This window comes from Salvelinus alpinus, chromosome 28 (genome assembly GCF_045679555.1).
Source record: "Salvelinus alpinus chromosome 28, SLU_Salpinus.1, whole genome shotgun sequence".
NCBI lineage: Eukaryota > Metazoa > Chordata > Actinopteri > Salmoniformes > Salmonidae > Salvelinus > Salvelinus alpinus.
In genome coordinates, this window is record NC_092113.1 from 11,556,416 (window position 1) to 11,572,471 (window position 16,056).

At 45.4% G+C, this 16,056-nt stretch overlaps 1 protein-coding gene across 1 annotated transcript in view; it reads left to right on the forward strand.

The window, feature by feature from the left end:
* The window catches only part of prex1 (phosphatidylinositol-3,4,5-trisphosphate-dependent Rac exchange factor 1), a 112,260-nt gene that overhangs the window by 92,614 nt on the left and 3,590 nt on the right, over positions 1 to 16,056 (forward strand). Inside the window, exons 25-36 of the mRNA XM_071371612.1 lie at positions 872 to 1,145; positions 1,818 to 2,024; positions 8,983 to 9,071; positions 9,289 to 9,371; positions 9,898 to 9,988; positions 10,237 to 10,365; positions 10,490 to 10,531; positions 11,270 to 11,487; positions 12,166 to 12,268; positions 13,574 to 13,717; positions 15,138 to 15,252; positions 15,563 to 15,629. Of these exons, the coding sequence (XP_071227713.1) occupies positions 872 to 1,145; positions 1,818 to 2,024; positions 8,983 to 9,071; positions 9,289 to 9,371; positions 9,898 to 9,988; positions 10,237 to 10,365; positions 10,490 to 10,531; positions 11,270 to 11,487; positions 12,166 to 12,268; positions 13,574 to 13,717; positions 15,138 to 15,252; positions 15,563 to 15,629 (1,562 nt within the window). The remainder of the gene's footprint in view (positions 1 to 871; positions 1,146 to 1,817; positions 2,025 to 8,982; positions 9,072 to 9,288; positions 9,372 to 9,897; positions 9,989 to 10,236; positions 10,366 to 10,489; positions 10,532 to 11,269; positions 11,488 to 12,165; positions 12,269 to 13,573; positions 13,718 to 15,137; positions 15,253 to 15,562; positions 15,630 to 16,056) is intronic.

The following is a 16,056-nucleotide window of genomic DNA, read 5'->3' on the forward strand; positions in this document are numbered from 1 at the left end:
CTCAGACGAAGACGGGGGAGGAAGCTGCAACAGACAGCCAGCCGTCTGAGATAACCATTAGCATTGTTTCAACCTGTCTCTCGCAGCATGATTTGACATCTACTCTGCAGTTGTGTCGCGCCAAGACGTTGTCTTTTCAACATGTGCGAGACTTGGCAATTCCCCCAGCAACCGAGTTTAAAGTTTCTTTACCAGGCTAAACAATTACGTTTTTTACAACTCCAAAGTGATGGCTTCATTGGCTTTGCGGTCAGAAATGCATGGACAAAATGTCTGCTTTTTTAGTGGATTTAGTAGCCTCATAGAGTGCTCAGGGCTGGAATGTGCACAAAGTATAGGAGCTCCTCGACTTAATGGTAGCCTATGCTATTATGTGCTAACGTTACACCCTCAGGCTCCACGAAAAGGACATAGAATTTTGAATTAGACCTCAATACCAAATAAAATAATTTTTACTGTGTTTTTGTCACGTTCTAGGCATTTCTTCACGACTCGCAAGGCAGTAGAATGTACATAGAATGCATAGAATACATACATCTCTCTCTCCCTCTCTCTTTCCCTTTCTTCCCTCTATTTCTATTTCTATATATATAATATAAGGCCCTTCATATAAAAGCACAGTTTTTGTCAAAACAATAGGCCGTATATTCACCAGAGTGTTTTTGTGTATGAAGGCTGAACATCTGGTGTAGATATGGGTCTCTGGAAGTGAGAGTTGATTGTCTCCTCTCTCTCTCTCGCTCCCTCTCTCTTTCCCTTTCTTCCCTCCTCTATTTCTACCTCTGCTTTTCTGTGAAGTACAGCTGCTTTCACTTCATTTACCTTTCTTTGCCTCTATTTATCTATCTATTTATTTTCTCTCTCCCCACAGCTAACCTGAACCCAATGTCCCACACCCAGCACTGTGTGACAAGCATGGGCGCCCCGTCCTACAGCTGCAGCGGTCTGGGAGAGGAGGGGGAGTGGGACATCGAGGGCTCTGGAGAGGGCACTCCAGACAGGAGGCAGCAGGCCCACCGGGGGAAGGGCCTCAGCTTCCTGCTCAAACAGGAGGACATGGAGATCCAGGACGCATACATCCGCCTCTACAGCCGCCTAGACATCGCTGTCCGAGAGATGAGGCAGTACGTCACCCAGATAGATGTGTAAGTACACATATGTGAAAATCCTCGCTAAGTACCTATGTCAGGGATCTCAAACTGGTGGCCCGCGAGCCAGACACGGCCCACGGCCCGATATACTGTATGTATGAGTATCATTGCTAAATACCTGAATTTCATTGTTCAACTTTACCCAAGGTACCCCAATAGTGTGAGTACCCAAATAATACACATGTAGGCACCCACAATGACATGAGTGGTTTTAGAATCGCCAAATTATATATCACCGTCGTTTATTTTTAGTTCCTGTAGTCTATTCGTTGACATTTTCCTCTGAAGATCTGTTATTATTCTGCATGAATATGGAAAGCTGGAAGGCCAAGATATTATGAAACCATTGTCCCCAGGCAGCCTTCCTGAGACCCACGCCAAACCCCCTTTGTCTGACTGCCCTTTTTGCTTGTTTAATGTGGATACTTTGAAAACAGGAGAATTCGTCAGTCCAAAACTGTTTATGGATTTGGCTAACAGCAACAGGCCGTGAAGCCACTACCCCATTGAAAGGAGGGAAAACCTTCTCTACTGTGTTTGTGCATGTGTGTGTAAAAGATATGTGTGCGCATATAAAAGCAATATATGTGAGTTCACATTATAAGAATATCTCTACTCGTACTATTCATGTGTTTTCTCCTCCTATGTGACGGTCGATAACTGCAGCCTGCTGTCGTCCATCACGGAGCCCACCCAGCCGCAGGGCAGCGAGCCCCCAGCCTACGAGGCCAGCCAGCCCCCCTCCGTGGCCCCTGAGGAGGGGGACCAGGAAAAAGCAGAGCACGGGGGCATCAAGAGGGTCTGCTTCAAGGTGACTGAGGAGGACCAGGAGGACTCGGGCCACGACACCATGAGCTACAGGGACTCCTACAGGTAAGATAAGATGAGAGTTGAGATAAGATTCACTTTATTGTCCCTGAAGGGAAATTTGTCTTGGACATTTTAAATTGGTGCTTCTTCCCAATCAAATGTATTTTAATCAATCAAATGTACATTATAGAGCCCTTTTTTTATATTGGCAGTTGTCACAAAGTTCTTTATGGATACCCAGCCTAAAACCCTTAGGGAGGGCAAAGCAGAAGCACAATACAATACAAATCACCATAATACTAAAAGTAGTGCAATGGGTTAAAAGGTGGAGGTGATGGAGATTACCCCTAACCATGTTTAGATATGTCTTCATCCACTGTAATGGTTGAGGTTAGTATTGGGGGTAGGATTATCTGATTCTATTTCTGTGGTGGGCAATTACCTTGTGGGTGAAAGACAGAGGAGAGCTGCCACTTATCCAATGTGAACTCACAACAGGGTCCGTCATTCCAATGCTACTCCGTTTCCCTTAGGCACTGATCTTGGATCAGCTCCCGAGTGGCACAGCGGTATAAGGCAGTGCTAGAGGCGTCACTACAGACCCTGGTTCGATTCCAGGCTGTATCACAGCCAGCCGTGATTGGGCGGCGCACAATTGGCCCAGCGGAGTCCGGGTTTGGCCGCGGTAGGCCGTCATTGTAAATAAGAATTTGTTCTTAACGGACTTGCCTAGTTAAAAAATAATAAGAATTTGAAATACTCTGTTGGCGCAAATGAGAATGTGCTCTTAGTTACACCATGGTAAAATAAACACAGAAAACTGAATGTATAGTTTTTAAAAAATGGGTGTTTCCCAATTCCGTGAGCCAGCTTCATGTGAAACCAACAACAAAGATCTCCCTCTATTTTTATTTTTATTTCCCACTGTGATGGCATTGGGTTCCTTCCGACTCTCCCAATGGGTTCCAGATGTGGGGAGTCGAGTCACACATCTAAAAAATGAGGAATCGGGGAGCTCAACATGAGATGTATTCAGTGATCTTGGTGATGTCACTGTGCTACCTCCTCGCTAGCTTGAGTTCATTCAGATGGTTGTTGGCAGCGGTGGTAGTGTCATTCAGGCACCGGTCCACGGCCTCCGCCCGCTACCACCCACTAAGAGCAGTGGTCGGCTCCTGGCGAGAGTGCAGTGTGTAATAGAGGCTAAATGAGTAGCTTGTGCTTCTCTCTCTCTCTCTCTGCCCAGTCTGTCATTACAACAAGAACAGCAAGCGCAACTTCTTCTAGCCAACAGCCACCCACAGTACAGGGTCTAGTGAGCTCCCTCAGGTTGCATCTGCAGTGACACCCTATTCCCTATACAGTCCACTACTTTTGGCCAGACCCTCATGGGTTCTGGCCAAAATAAGTGCACTACACTGAGTGTGCAAAACATTAGGAACTCTTTCCATGATGTAGACTGACCAGGTGAAAGATATGGTCCCTTATTGATGTCACTTGTTAACACAGTGTAGATGAAGGGGAGGAGACAGGTTAAATAAGGATTTTTAAGCCTTTAGACAATTGAGACATGGATTGTGTATGTGTGCCATTCAGAGGGTGAATGGGCAAGACAAAAGATTGAAGTGCCTTTTGACAGGTTACAGTAGTAGGCGCCAGGCGCACACCGGTTTTGAGTGTGTCAAGAACTGCAACGGTGCTGGGTTTTTCATGCTCAACAGTTTCCTGTTTGTATCAAGAATGGTGCACCGCCCAAAGGACATCCAACCGACTTGACACAATTGTGGGAAGCATTGGAATCAACATGGAACGCTTTCAACACCTTGTTTAGAGTCCATGCCTCGACGAATTGAGGCTGTTCTGAGGGGAAAAGGGGTGCAACTCAATGTTAGGAATATGTTCCTCATGTTTTGTACACCGTGTATATGAGTCTTTTCAAAAGTAGTGCACTACATAGGGAATAGGGTGCCAACCTCGTCCCCAGGCTATCGCACAGAAGAGGCTGGGATCAAGATTTGCATTTAGCTTGTTTGTAGAAATATATGGAGAGGGTGCTATAGGTTTGATACTGGATGGGAAGAGTTGTCCGGCCGTCCAATGTGCTCTAGGACTGTGCGAGAAGCACTTTATAAATGCATGACGTTCATGATGATTGGCGAGAAAGACACAACGATAGGTGGGGAGAGATGAAGAGAGGCAGACAAACACAAAGAAGGAAGCATAGGGTAAGGCGAAGGTCAACAGAAAAAGACTTGGGGAGAGTCTTGGAGAGGAAAATAGAGGGAGAGGACACCACAGTGAAAGACGGTGAGTGAAAGGAGGAGGAGAGGAATGAGCAGATGGATGGGTGGACGCAGACAGAGAAAGAGGTAATTGTACACCCACCACCAGTCTGGTTTGTTTGTCTCTTAGACAGTCAGTCTCGTCACATCTGGTGAGGGTGGGCCGCTCCAAACCTGCCACGAGATGCAACTAAATTTAGAACCCTCTCCCAGGAGAACTTGTGTGAGTGTGACCGTGTGCGTGGAGGAGAGAATCAAAGCCAAAGCCCTGGGTGTATTACGTAAAGGTTGGCACTTCAGTCCCAGTTTGTCGGGAATGATCCAGCATCCCATTTAGAGACACAATAAGACGCAAACAATGTCAGAGACAAGACTCTGACTCACTAAGAACTCCCTAAGCCAGGGATGGGCAACTTTGATGGGGGTGGGAGCCCAAAATGCTGAACTCATCATGAGGGGCCGCAGTTGCCAGCGGGTCTGCGTACCCACATGTGCGTACCGGAGAGCAAACGTTGCAGTTTTAATGCAAGTCTTCTGCAATTCTACACATTTTGCCATGGACCGGAGAGCAAACGTTGCAGTTTTAATGCAAGTCTTCTGCAATTCTACACATTTTACCAAGGGGCAAAGAGAAGATTTAGCAATTTTATAACACATTTCATGCAATTATACTAATTTTGCCATGGGGCGGAGAGGAAAATGTTCTGTTTTAAAGGTAATTTCATGCAATTCAACAAATGTTTCCATTAGTTGGAGATAAATATCTGCAAGTTTTAATGAGACACAGCATGGCTGTGGACACCTGCTTGTAAAGTATGTGGGTACCTGCTTGTCAAAGATCTCATTCCAAAATCATGGGCAATAATATGGAGTTGGTCGCCCCCCTTTGCTGCTATAGCCTCCTCTTCCGGGAAGGCTTTCCACCAAATGTTGGAACATTTCTGGGGGGGCGACGGGTGTTAGTGAGATCGGGCACTAACGCACACAAAGGTGTGCGATGTGGTTGGTGCAGGCCAGTCAAGTTCCCGAGTTGCGCAGTGGTCTAAGACACTGCATCTCAGGGCAAGAGGCGTCACTGCAGTACCCGGTTCGAATCCAGGCTGCATCACATCCGGACGTGATTGGGAGTCCCATAGGGCGGCACACAATTGGCCCAGCATCATCCGGGTTTGGCCCGGGTAGGCCGTCATTGTAAATAAGAATTTATTCTTAACTGACTTGCCTAATTAAATAAAAATAAATTAAATAAAAGGTTCTTCCACACCGGTCTCGACAAACCTTTTTTGTATGGATCTCATGCTGAAACAGGAAGGGCCTTCCCCAAACTTTTACCACTAAGTTGGAAGCACAGAATCGTCTAAAATGTAATTGTATGCTGTAGCGTTAAGATTTCCCTTCATTGGAACTAAGGGGCCTAGCCAGAACCATGAGCCAGCCCCAGACCATTATTTACTCCTCCACCAAACTTTACAGTTGGTACTATGCATTTGGGCAGGTAACGTTCTCAAGGCATCTACCAAACCCAGATTCGGTCTTCCCATTGCTCCAGAGTCCAATGGCCGAGAGCTTTACACCACTCCAGCCGACATTTGGCATTGCGCATGGTGATCTTAGGCTTGTGTTCGGCTGCTTGGCCATGGAAACCCATTTCATGAAGCTCCCGATGAACAGTTCTTGTGCTGACGTTGCTTCCAGAGTTAGTTTGGACCAGAGGACACGATTTTTACAAGGCAGTCCCCTTCTGTGAGCTTGTGTAGCTTACTACTTTGTGGCTGAGCTGTTGTTGCTTCTAGACATTTCAACTTCACAATAACAGCACTTACAGTTGACCCGGGCATAGCAGGGCAGAAATTTGACGGACTGACTTGTTGGAAAGGTGGCGTCCTATGACGGTGCCACGTTGAAAGTCACTGAGCTCGTCAGTAAGGCCATTCTACTGCCAATGTTTGTCTATGGAGATTGCATGGCTGTGTGCTCAATTTTATACACCTGTCAGTATCAGGTGTGGCTGAAATAGCCAAATCTACTAATTTGAAGGGGTTTCTACATACATTGTTTTTGGAAAGTATTCAGTTCCCTTCACTTTTTCCAAATTTTGTTACATTACAGCCTTATTCTAAAATTAAGTATTATTTTTTCATCAATCTACACACAATACCCCATAATGACGAAGCGAAAACAGGTTTTTAGATTTTTTAGCAAATTTATAAAAACTAAAAAACAAAAATACTTTATTTACATAATTATTCAGACCCTTTGCTATGAGACTTGAAATTGAGCTCAGGTGCATCCCGTTTCCATTGATCATCCTTGTTGTTTCTACAACTTGATTGGAGTACACCTGTGGGTAAATTCAATTTATTGGACATGATTTGGAAAGGCATCCACCTCCTGTGGAGATAAGGTCCCGCAGTTGACAGTGCATGTCAGAGCAAAAACCAAGCCATTGGGGTCGAAGGAATTCTCCGTAGAGCTCCGAGACAGGATTGCGTCGAGGCACAGATCTGCGGAAGGGAACCAAAAAACTTATGCAGCATTGAAGGTCCCCAAGAACACAGTGGCATCCATTCTTAAATGGAAGAAGTTTGGTGAAGAAGTTCTGATGGTCACTGACAGAGCTCTGGAGTTCCTCTGTGGAGATGGGAGAACCTTCCAGAAGGACAACTATCTCTGCAACACTCCACCAATCAGGCCTTTATGGTAGAGTGGTCAGACGGAAGCCACTCCTCAGTAAAAGGCCCGTTTGGAGATGGCCAAAAGGCACCTAAAGGACTCTCAGACGATGAGAAACAAGATTCTCTGGTCTGATGAAACCAAGATTGAACCTTTTGGCCTGAATGTTAAGTGTCATGTCTGGAGGAAACATGGCACTGCTCATCCCTACGGTGAAGCATGGTGGTGGTAACATCATGCTGTGGGGATTTCTTTCAGCTGCAGAGACTGGAAATCTAGTCAGGCTCGAGGGAAAGATGAACGGAGCAAAGTACAGAGCGATCCTTGATGAAAACCTGCTCCAGAGCACTTAGGACCTCAGACTGGGGCGAAGGTTCACCTTCCAACAGGACAAGCACACAGCCAAGACAACACAGTGTGTTCGGGACAAGTCTCTGAATGTCCATGAGTGGCCCAGCCAGAGCCCGGACTTGAACCCTATTGAACATCTCTGGAGACACCTGAAAAAAGCTGTGCAGCGATGCTCCACATCCAACCTGACAGCGCTTGAGAGGATCTGCATAGAAAAATGGGAGAAACTCCCCAAATACAGGTGTGCCAAGCTTGTAGCGTCATACCCAATAAGACTCGAGGCTGTAATCGCTGTCCAAGGTGCTTCAACAAAGTACTGCGTAAAGGGTCTGAATACTTATGTAAATGTGATATTCCAGTGAATGTATTTCTTTTTGCAATGATTTTGAAAAACATGTTTTTGCTTTGTCATTATGGGGTATTGTGTATAGATTGAAAAAATAACATTCATCCATTTTAGAATAAGGCTGTAACGTAACAAAATGTGGAAAAAGTCAGGGGGTCTGAATATTTTCCCAATGCACTGTACTTTTGTATATATAGTGTATCTTAGTGAGACTAACAATCAATGGGAGCCCCCCCGGACGGTAATTCAACCATGATTACCATTTTTAGTTAACTGTCCACCAATCCCAAAAAATTATTAGCAGACAGGAAAATATTACTATTTATTATTTTTTGTTTGTTTGTGGAAATTGATCCGAGGGCCTTCAAAAGGGGGGTGGCCCGCGGGTTGCCCCTCCCTGCATTATGCTGGAGTTGCATCCAGTTCACATTGTGGGCCTGTTTGTTGCCGAGCTGGATGATTTTTGGAACGCAAAACAAAGCGATTATTTTAATGGGAAGCACGATGACAATGCTACCTCTGTCTCCTTAAATTCGTATGATTCAGCATTGACATCATACTGCCAAGACGTACACAGAAAACATTCACAAGAGTAGCTGTGTAATCTGCAATTTGCACACAGTAAATCTGCTCTGCGCTCACACTGATCATCTTTTTAAGACCTTCCGTTGAAAATATCCAGCAAAGCCATAAAAAGCCATCCAAAGGCATTTTAGGCAAGATGAGACACGTATCTAGCTATTAAAATGCATGGAAAATGTAGGGGTAATAGGAGGCGAATAAATCTTCAGCATTAAAGGCGTAGTTCAGTGAATGTACATATGTTTTTCCTTATCATAAGGACAAGGAGTGACAGCAATCCACTCTTTGGTTTTGTTAAACGAGCCACTGACAACAAATGGAAACAAATTTCTAAATGTGTAGTTTTTTTCGAACTAACCCTTTAAGGCAAAACTATATGTCAAATGTTTTGGGATGGTGGAGGCATCTCCTTTAATGTTTAACTATCATTTGACTTCAACTTACCTGGTGTTTTATTAATCAAATTCTTGTTTGGCATATTGGTGTAGCCACACGTTACAACAGTTCGGTGGAATGCATTTTAGTCACGCCAATGAAGTAAGTTGATGTTGTTTGTGAGAAGCATTTGATTACTGCTCTCTCTGACTATATATTTCATACAGTCAGTCGGATTATTTGACTGGATAATTACAAGACAGACTCCACATTTGACTTGGTGTTTTTTCTGTAGGGAATGAACTCGGGTTTGTTATTCAACTGTTTCTCTCTGTGTCTCTCTCTCTCTGTGTGTCTCTCTCTGTCTCTCTCTCTCTGTGTGTGTATGAACTCCTGTCTGTGTGTGTTGCAGTGAATGTAACAGTAACAGGGATTCCGTTCTGTCATACACAAGTGTGCGTAGCAACAGCTCTTACCTGGGGAGTGACGAGATGGGTTCAGGTAAGAAACAGTTCATGAAGACGAGACTAAGATGTTCATACCCCTCTAGCATTAAAGATGCCACATTGGTTTGCCTTATGTGGGAAAATGTTCAGAATCTCCTTGTAAATGGTGTCCAGTTTATTCTTTATTTATTTTTCTTTTTTCATTCTTTCTTTCTTTCTTTCTGTCTTTTTCTTTCCTTCTTTCTTTCTTAATTTCTTTCTTTCTTTCTCAGGTGACGAGCTGCCCTGTGACATGAGGATTCCCTCAGACAAGCAGGATAAGCTGCATGGCTGTCTGGAGCACCTTTTCAACCAGGTGCACCATCTTTACCACTATCCTCTGTGCAATCAGCTTCAATGGCTTTGCCAACCCACATCTCACTCTGTTTTTGTATGCCATGCTTTAAATGGTTAGCACGGTGTTGTGTGTAATGTAAACACTGCTTGGCACTAATATCATACCCCTACATACGCACACACACTTACACAGACGTTCTCTCTCTCTGTCTCTGTCTCACACACACGCTCTCGCTTTCTCTCTCTCACACATACACACACAGCTTTTCCATTAGCCCTCAGAAACATTTGGCCCAGATCATGTTTATCGTAATCAGTAGTAGTAATAATCTACAGTACTTTGTTTTGCAATCTCTCTCCTCTCTTTGTCATCTTCCTCGCATCTCCTCTTACACATCTCATGCCCTTTGACCTCTCCCATACTCCCTGAGGGACACGACCATTTTGGCTACCGTTAATTACCTGGGGCCCCAGTTTCCTGTTGTTGCTGTTGTTGAGGGACTGAGGCCAGCCTCTGTCTGACTGGTTGTGACTGTCATCTGCAGGTGGACTCCATCAATAGCCTGCTCAAAGGGCCCGTCATGACCAAGGCCTGCGAGGAAACCAAGCACTTTCACCCCGACCACACTCAGCCAGGTACCCGCTACATTTAGTGTGTGTAAGGTATGCCTAAGTGCATGTTTGTTTAGAGAGAGAGACTTGTCTGGGTATCACTGAGAAATGAGTGTGTGTGAACAGATGTGTGTGTGTGTGTGTGTGTGTGTGTGTGTGTGTGTGTGTGTGTGTGTGTGTGTGTGTGTATAGATATGAAATGGTGTTACACTGAAGAATTGTCCTAGAATTTTATATTGCTAATTAATTGACACGTCATGTTTTCTGAACAGAGTTCCGTCACACTGAGGACTGGACGGTACGCTGTCGCTACATCATCCACAAAAACATCCAGGAGGACCCTTGGAACCTGCCCAGCTCCATCAAGACACTGGTGGAGAGCCTACAGAGATTTGTGGATGGTCAGTAGAAAACGCACACGCACCATAAGCACACATGTAACACATGCATCACACACACAAACACATAGCTTCAGTAGAAACACATGCGAATCACTAAGGTAATAAAATCCTCATTTTTCTGTAGATGGGAAGAACCAGCTGCTTCTGGCCCTGCTCAAATGTACAGGTAAGCCTTATGTTAGTCGTGTGTGTGTGTTCCCTTTGAAGTGTGCTGTGCCATATGGCAGTTGTTAATGGTCCTGTCCTCATGAATGAGTCAGTGTGATAGAGCAGATTGTAAACCCCCCTGGCTATGTTTGATTTGAGTTTACACACCACTCTGAGGTCAGTCCGGTTGATGGTAAGAACGGTTGTCAAAAGCCTGTCCCATCTCGTGCTCTCTCTTTCCCCTCTTTCTTTTACCCTTCTAGAGTGAGAGGTTCTCTCACTCTAGAATTTTCTTTTTCAATTACTCCCTTCCTCTTACCTCTCTTCCACCGACCTATCTCTCACCTCTTTCCACTATTCTCCTCTGTGCTCCTCCCTCTAGTCACTTGGAAAATTCCCTGTATAGTGTATCCCCTGCCTTCCAATATTGTTTGTACGTTGCTGATTTTGTAAATCTCCTGTAAGAAGTTAGTAAAGCAAGTGCTTATCTTATTTTCCCCTTCCCCCGTGTGGCGCAGCGGTCTAAGGCACTGCATTTCAGTGCTAGAGGCGTCACTACAGAACCTGGTTCGATTTCAGGCTGTATCACAACCGGCCGTGATTGGGAATCCCATAGGGCGGCGCACAATTGGCCCAGCGTCGCCTGGGTTAGGGTTTGGCCGGGGTAGGCCGTCATTGTAAATAAGAATTTGTTCTTAAATGACTTGCCTAGTTAAGTAAAGTTTAAAAAAATGTTTTATCCTCCTCCCCACCTCAGACACGGCTCTGCAGCTGCGGCGGGACGTGATCTTCTGCCAGAGCGCGGCTGGTGCTGTGTGCACGTTGGCCGAGCAGCTCCTGGCGGCACTGCGTGCGCGCTTCAACAACGCCGGCGAGTACGAGGAGGACAGCAAAGAGACGAGCCGCAAGTGGCTGGAACAGGCGGCCGCCATTGGCGTGCTGCTCAACTTCCAGGCCTCACTGGCGCCCCACGTGGTAAGAGACAGCTACTGTAAAGCAGGGCTCCTCAACCCTGTTCCTGGAGAGCTACCGTCTTGTAGGTTTTCGCTTCTACCCTGATCTAGCACACCTGGTTCTAATGGCTAGCTGGTTGATAAGCTGGAACTGGGGTTGGAGTGATGACCTACAGGAGGGTAGCACTACAGGAACAGGGCTGTAAAGCCCTGCTTCTTAAACAAACACTTTCAACTTTTACTGATGTCATTTATTTGCCTTTGGACAATCGGCAGACTTGGGTCACAATAGTTGAGTTGTGCTTGATTAAGTTTAACCAATAATATGAAACCATTTCATTTCTATTTGAACTTTTTGTCTTACTCCAATGAGGTCAAAATACCAATTTTTCATAGATGTTTTATCTCCAGTAAAAACATTGTGGATCCAGAAAGAAGGGTGCCATTGACTGTCTGAGTCCTCTTTCCACACTCCGCTGTCTCCATTGGCTGCTAAGCTGAAACAGTGAGCCCTGGGCTTATATTCACTAAGAGTCTCAGAGTGCTGATCTAGGATCAGGTCCCCACTGTCCATACAATCGTCTTTATTATGATCTAAAAGGAAAAACAGATTCTATATCAGCACTCCTAATCTGAGACGCTTTGTGAATACGGCCCCTGGCCTGTTAGCTGAGCTTTTTGGTTTCTATCTACTGTGTAGAAGGAGGAGAGGACGATGCTGGAGGATACCAAGGCGGCCCTGTTGGACCTGGACAAAGTCACTGTGTTCTTCCGCCAGCTGGAGGATGAATGCCTGGTCGCAAGTAAGTAGACCCTTTCCCATAGCAACCACATATTTTCTTAGCAACGGTGGCCAGTCGACGGAGTTGTAAGTGGTGTTTACGTCTGGCGGTTGGACACACACACACACACACACACACACACACACACACACACACACACACACACACACACACCTTGGATGTCAACCACAACAAAGGGCTTTGTTACTGTAGACCCAGAGTTTTTCCCCGTCATACAATTGCAGCTTAATTTCAATGAAACACCTCGGTCAAACCCAGCTTCGCTGAAAGACTTGTACTTTCCAGTCTGTTCCTTTTCAAGAACCGCAATATGGTGAGACGAGATTGCTGCTTTAAGCAAGCACATCAGTTGCATTTCACATTTTTAGGGGAGAAAGCCGCGGATGAAACAGGGATGTACTATTCTAGGTTACTGCTCGGCAGTAAGCATAACGGTATACACACACACACACACACCCCTTCTTCCCTCCTTTAAAAACCTTTTTACACTGAAATCGCTTTCTGGAAAACATGCCCACTTCAGCAGAATGGCGCGGCCTAGCTAACTACTGTAGCGCGGTGCGACGGCCGTTGCTTAGGCAGTCAGTCTGTTTGTGGCTGCGAGCTCGTCTGACAGTATTGATTTGATTAAAGGCCGTTCAGAAAGCTCCCCCCCCCCACCACCCCCGTACTATAGGTTAATCAGAGCCACGTGTAAAGCATTACAGAGAGGAAGGGTTAGTCTAAACCATCACACTCAATCCAAAAGGATTATGGGTAGATGGTCTTCAGGAGGCGATGCGCTGACCTCACAGGGGGTTGTGTTGTTCTTAGGGTTTCCCCCATAGCTTTGGATGGTGTTGGTGGGCCACTGAAGCAAGAATCCATACCAATGATGCCTATGTCTGATTAACTACAAAACCCATCAAATGAAATATGTAATGGATCGGTGGATGTTGCCAAGTATAGAACGCAGAGTACTAATGTTGTATTCGTGTAACAGGATTTAAATGCAACATTCTGATCGCTGTTATCTGTAAGTAAACCGTTGTGCTACGTCAATCAGTGGTCCAGTGTGTACTAGTCACCTCATGCCTAAGTGACGGGAAAAGCAACCAGGGCCCGTATTTATCAAGCGTCTAAGAGTAGGTGTGCTGATCTAGGATCAGCTCCTCTCTGTCCATAATAATCTGTTTCTGTTATGATCTGAAGGGCCAAACTGATCAGCGCTCTGCCTTTTTAGACGGTTAATAAATACAGGCACAGAACTCTGTGAACTCATTTAACATGAAGCCAAACTATACTGTGTTGTGTTGTGTTCCCCAGACACGCCGGTGTGTTACCACGTGGAGGGCAGCCGGCAGGCCCTAAAGGTCACCCTGTATCTGGACAGCTGCCACTTCAGTGAGCTCCCCACGCGCTTGCAGAACGGGGGCAGCCTCAAACTGCACACCGTGCTCTTCACCAGGGGTGAGTAGGAAGAGAACAGCCCTCTAGTCTACCTCCACGCAAAGGTGGCTGAACTCAATTGAGTCGACTCGAGTCAAATCATCACCGAATCAAAGTTCGCTGAATTGAGTTGAGTCGAATCATCATTGACTCAAAGTTAGCTGAATTCATTTTGAGTCCAGTTGGATTGTCATCAAATCCTAATTGAATCACAGTTCGCTGAATTGAATTGAGTCGAGTCAAGTCAAGTCAAATGGCATTGGATGGAATTTGATGAAATCCACTAAGCAAATGTTAAGGAAATATGTTGCAGGTTCACAAATACACAGATCTTCACAATGTAGATGCATTTACCCTATCAATTTGCTATCATCTTGACTATGCACACAGTGTTGCAGATACAGTAGAAATTAGATGTATAGAACAATTTCTTCATATATTCACCTGTAACGTTCCGGAGAAGTCCTGCCAACCTCTCGGTCTACACTATGATCATGTCTGCATCCCAAATGTGCACAAAAGTAATCTACCGTATAGGGAATAGGGGGCTGTTTGGGATTTAGCCCCATATATCTATAATAATTTACAGTACATTAACAGAGGGCATTGAATCAGTATCTCTTAATCCCTTTCTCCTAACTGATTAGGTGCTAAATGTTCTAGTGAAAATGCCAGCGTGGACGTGGCAATAGAGTTTCACAAACAAAGTACTAATTCTAGAGGATTTGCTATATATTTACCATTTACATTGTCGTAACTACCATTTGAATAACGGACTGTGTAAGTATAACCGGGAAATGTATTCTGTGCTTATCTAGCCACTCCCCCTCTATTATTTCACTGCGACGCTCTTTCGACCTGCACCGGGTCAGTAGAAGTGGCTGGAATTATGCTTCATTTTCCATACACGTGCCAATTGGGACAATAACCCAGTAGGGAAGGCTCACGTTAAGTGGCTCCCTCAAAGAAGAAGCCTGTAATGAAATGTAATACTGTACTGCAGTCAGAGAACTAGGAATAAACGGGATGTTAGCGCCACCTACAGGCCGCTTCTATGGAATACAGTTGTTGAATTAAATACAGATTCACTTGTCAGAGACGGACTTTAGTAGAGCTGTCACTTTTAGATGTGAAGTATTATCGATGTGTAGGTCACAATGTGGTTACTTGTCCCACATACACGCAAACCTGCTGAGCGCAGGTCATAGAATGTGAGCGCAGGTCATAGAATGTGAGCGCAAGTCATAGATTGTGAGCGCAGGTCATAGAATGTGAGCGCAGGTCATAGAATGTGAGCGCAGGTCATAGAATGTGAGCGCAGGTCATAGAATGTGAGCGCAGGTCATAGAATGTGAGCGCAGGTCATAGAATGTATGTATATATGTGGGTGGGTGGGTGGGTGTACTGTGTTGTTAATGTGTTACCTCTGTCCCATGGTCAGCCCTGGAGAGGCCAGAGGGAGTGTCCCAACAGGACTGTGTGTCCATGGAGGAGTTTCAGCAGCGTACCAATGCCGTCTCACTCGAGAAGGTTAAAGCCTACTACCGAAAACTCAGGTAGAAATCGATACACTTTATATACAGTCATATTCATTGTACTACCCACTTACATAGTCAAACCCAGGTTGTCACCTACACACCTGACATATGGTGATATGTATTGTAATACCCACCACTGTATTGTACTAGCCACCACTGTATTGTACTACCTACAAAGTTTATTCCTATGCTGATTATTTTGGCTACTTGTATTAGCTGTAGAAATTGACTTTTGCCTGAAGTTTTTACAGAGTAAATAGAATATCAACAGGTCAATTAATTGGTCAATAGCATTCATATTGAATGATAACTCATTGTGTTCTAACAGGGCTTTTTACCTGGAGAAGTCAAATCTACCGACTGACTCTAACACCACGGCTATGAAGATAGACCAGGTAAACAGAAATCAAAATGGCTCTCTGTTTACAAACAAACATGTCAATTTACCCCTTTTTCTCCCCAATTTCGGGGTATCCAATTGGTAGTCCCAGTTTTGTCTCATCGCTGCAACTCCCGTATGGACTCTGGAGAGGCGTCCTCTGAAACACAACCCAACCAAGCCACACTGCTTCTTGACACAATGCCCACTTAACCCAGAAGCCAGCCACACCAATGTGTCGGAGGAAACACCTTACACCTGGCGACCGTGTCAGCGTGCACTGCACCCGGCCCGCCACAGGATGGGCGATGGGACAAGGACATCGCTGCCGGCCAAACCCTCTCCTAACCCGGACGAGGCTGGGCCAATTGTGCGCCGCTCCATGGGTCTCCCAGTCGTGGCTGGCTGCAAAAGAGCCTGGATTCGAACCCAGAATCTCTAGT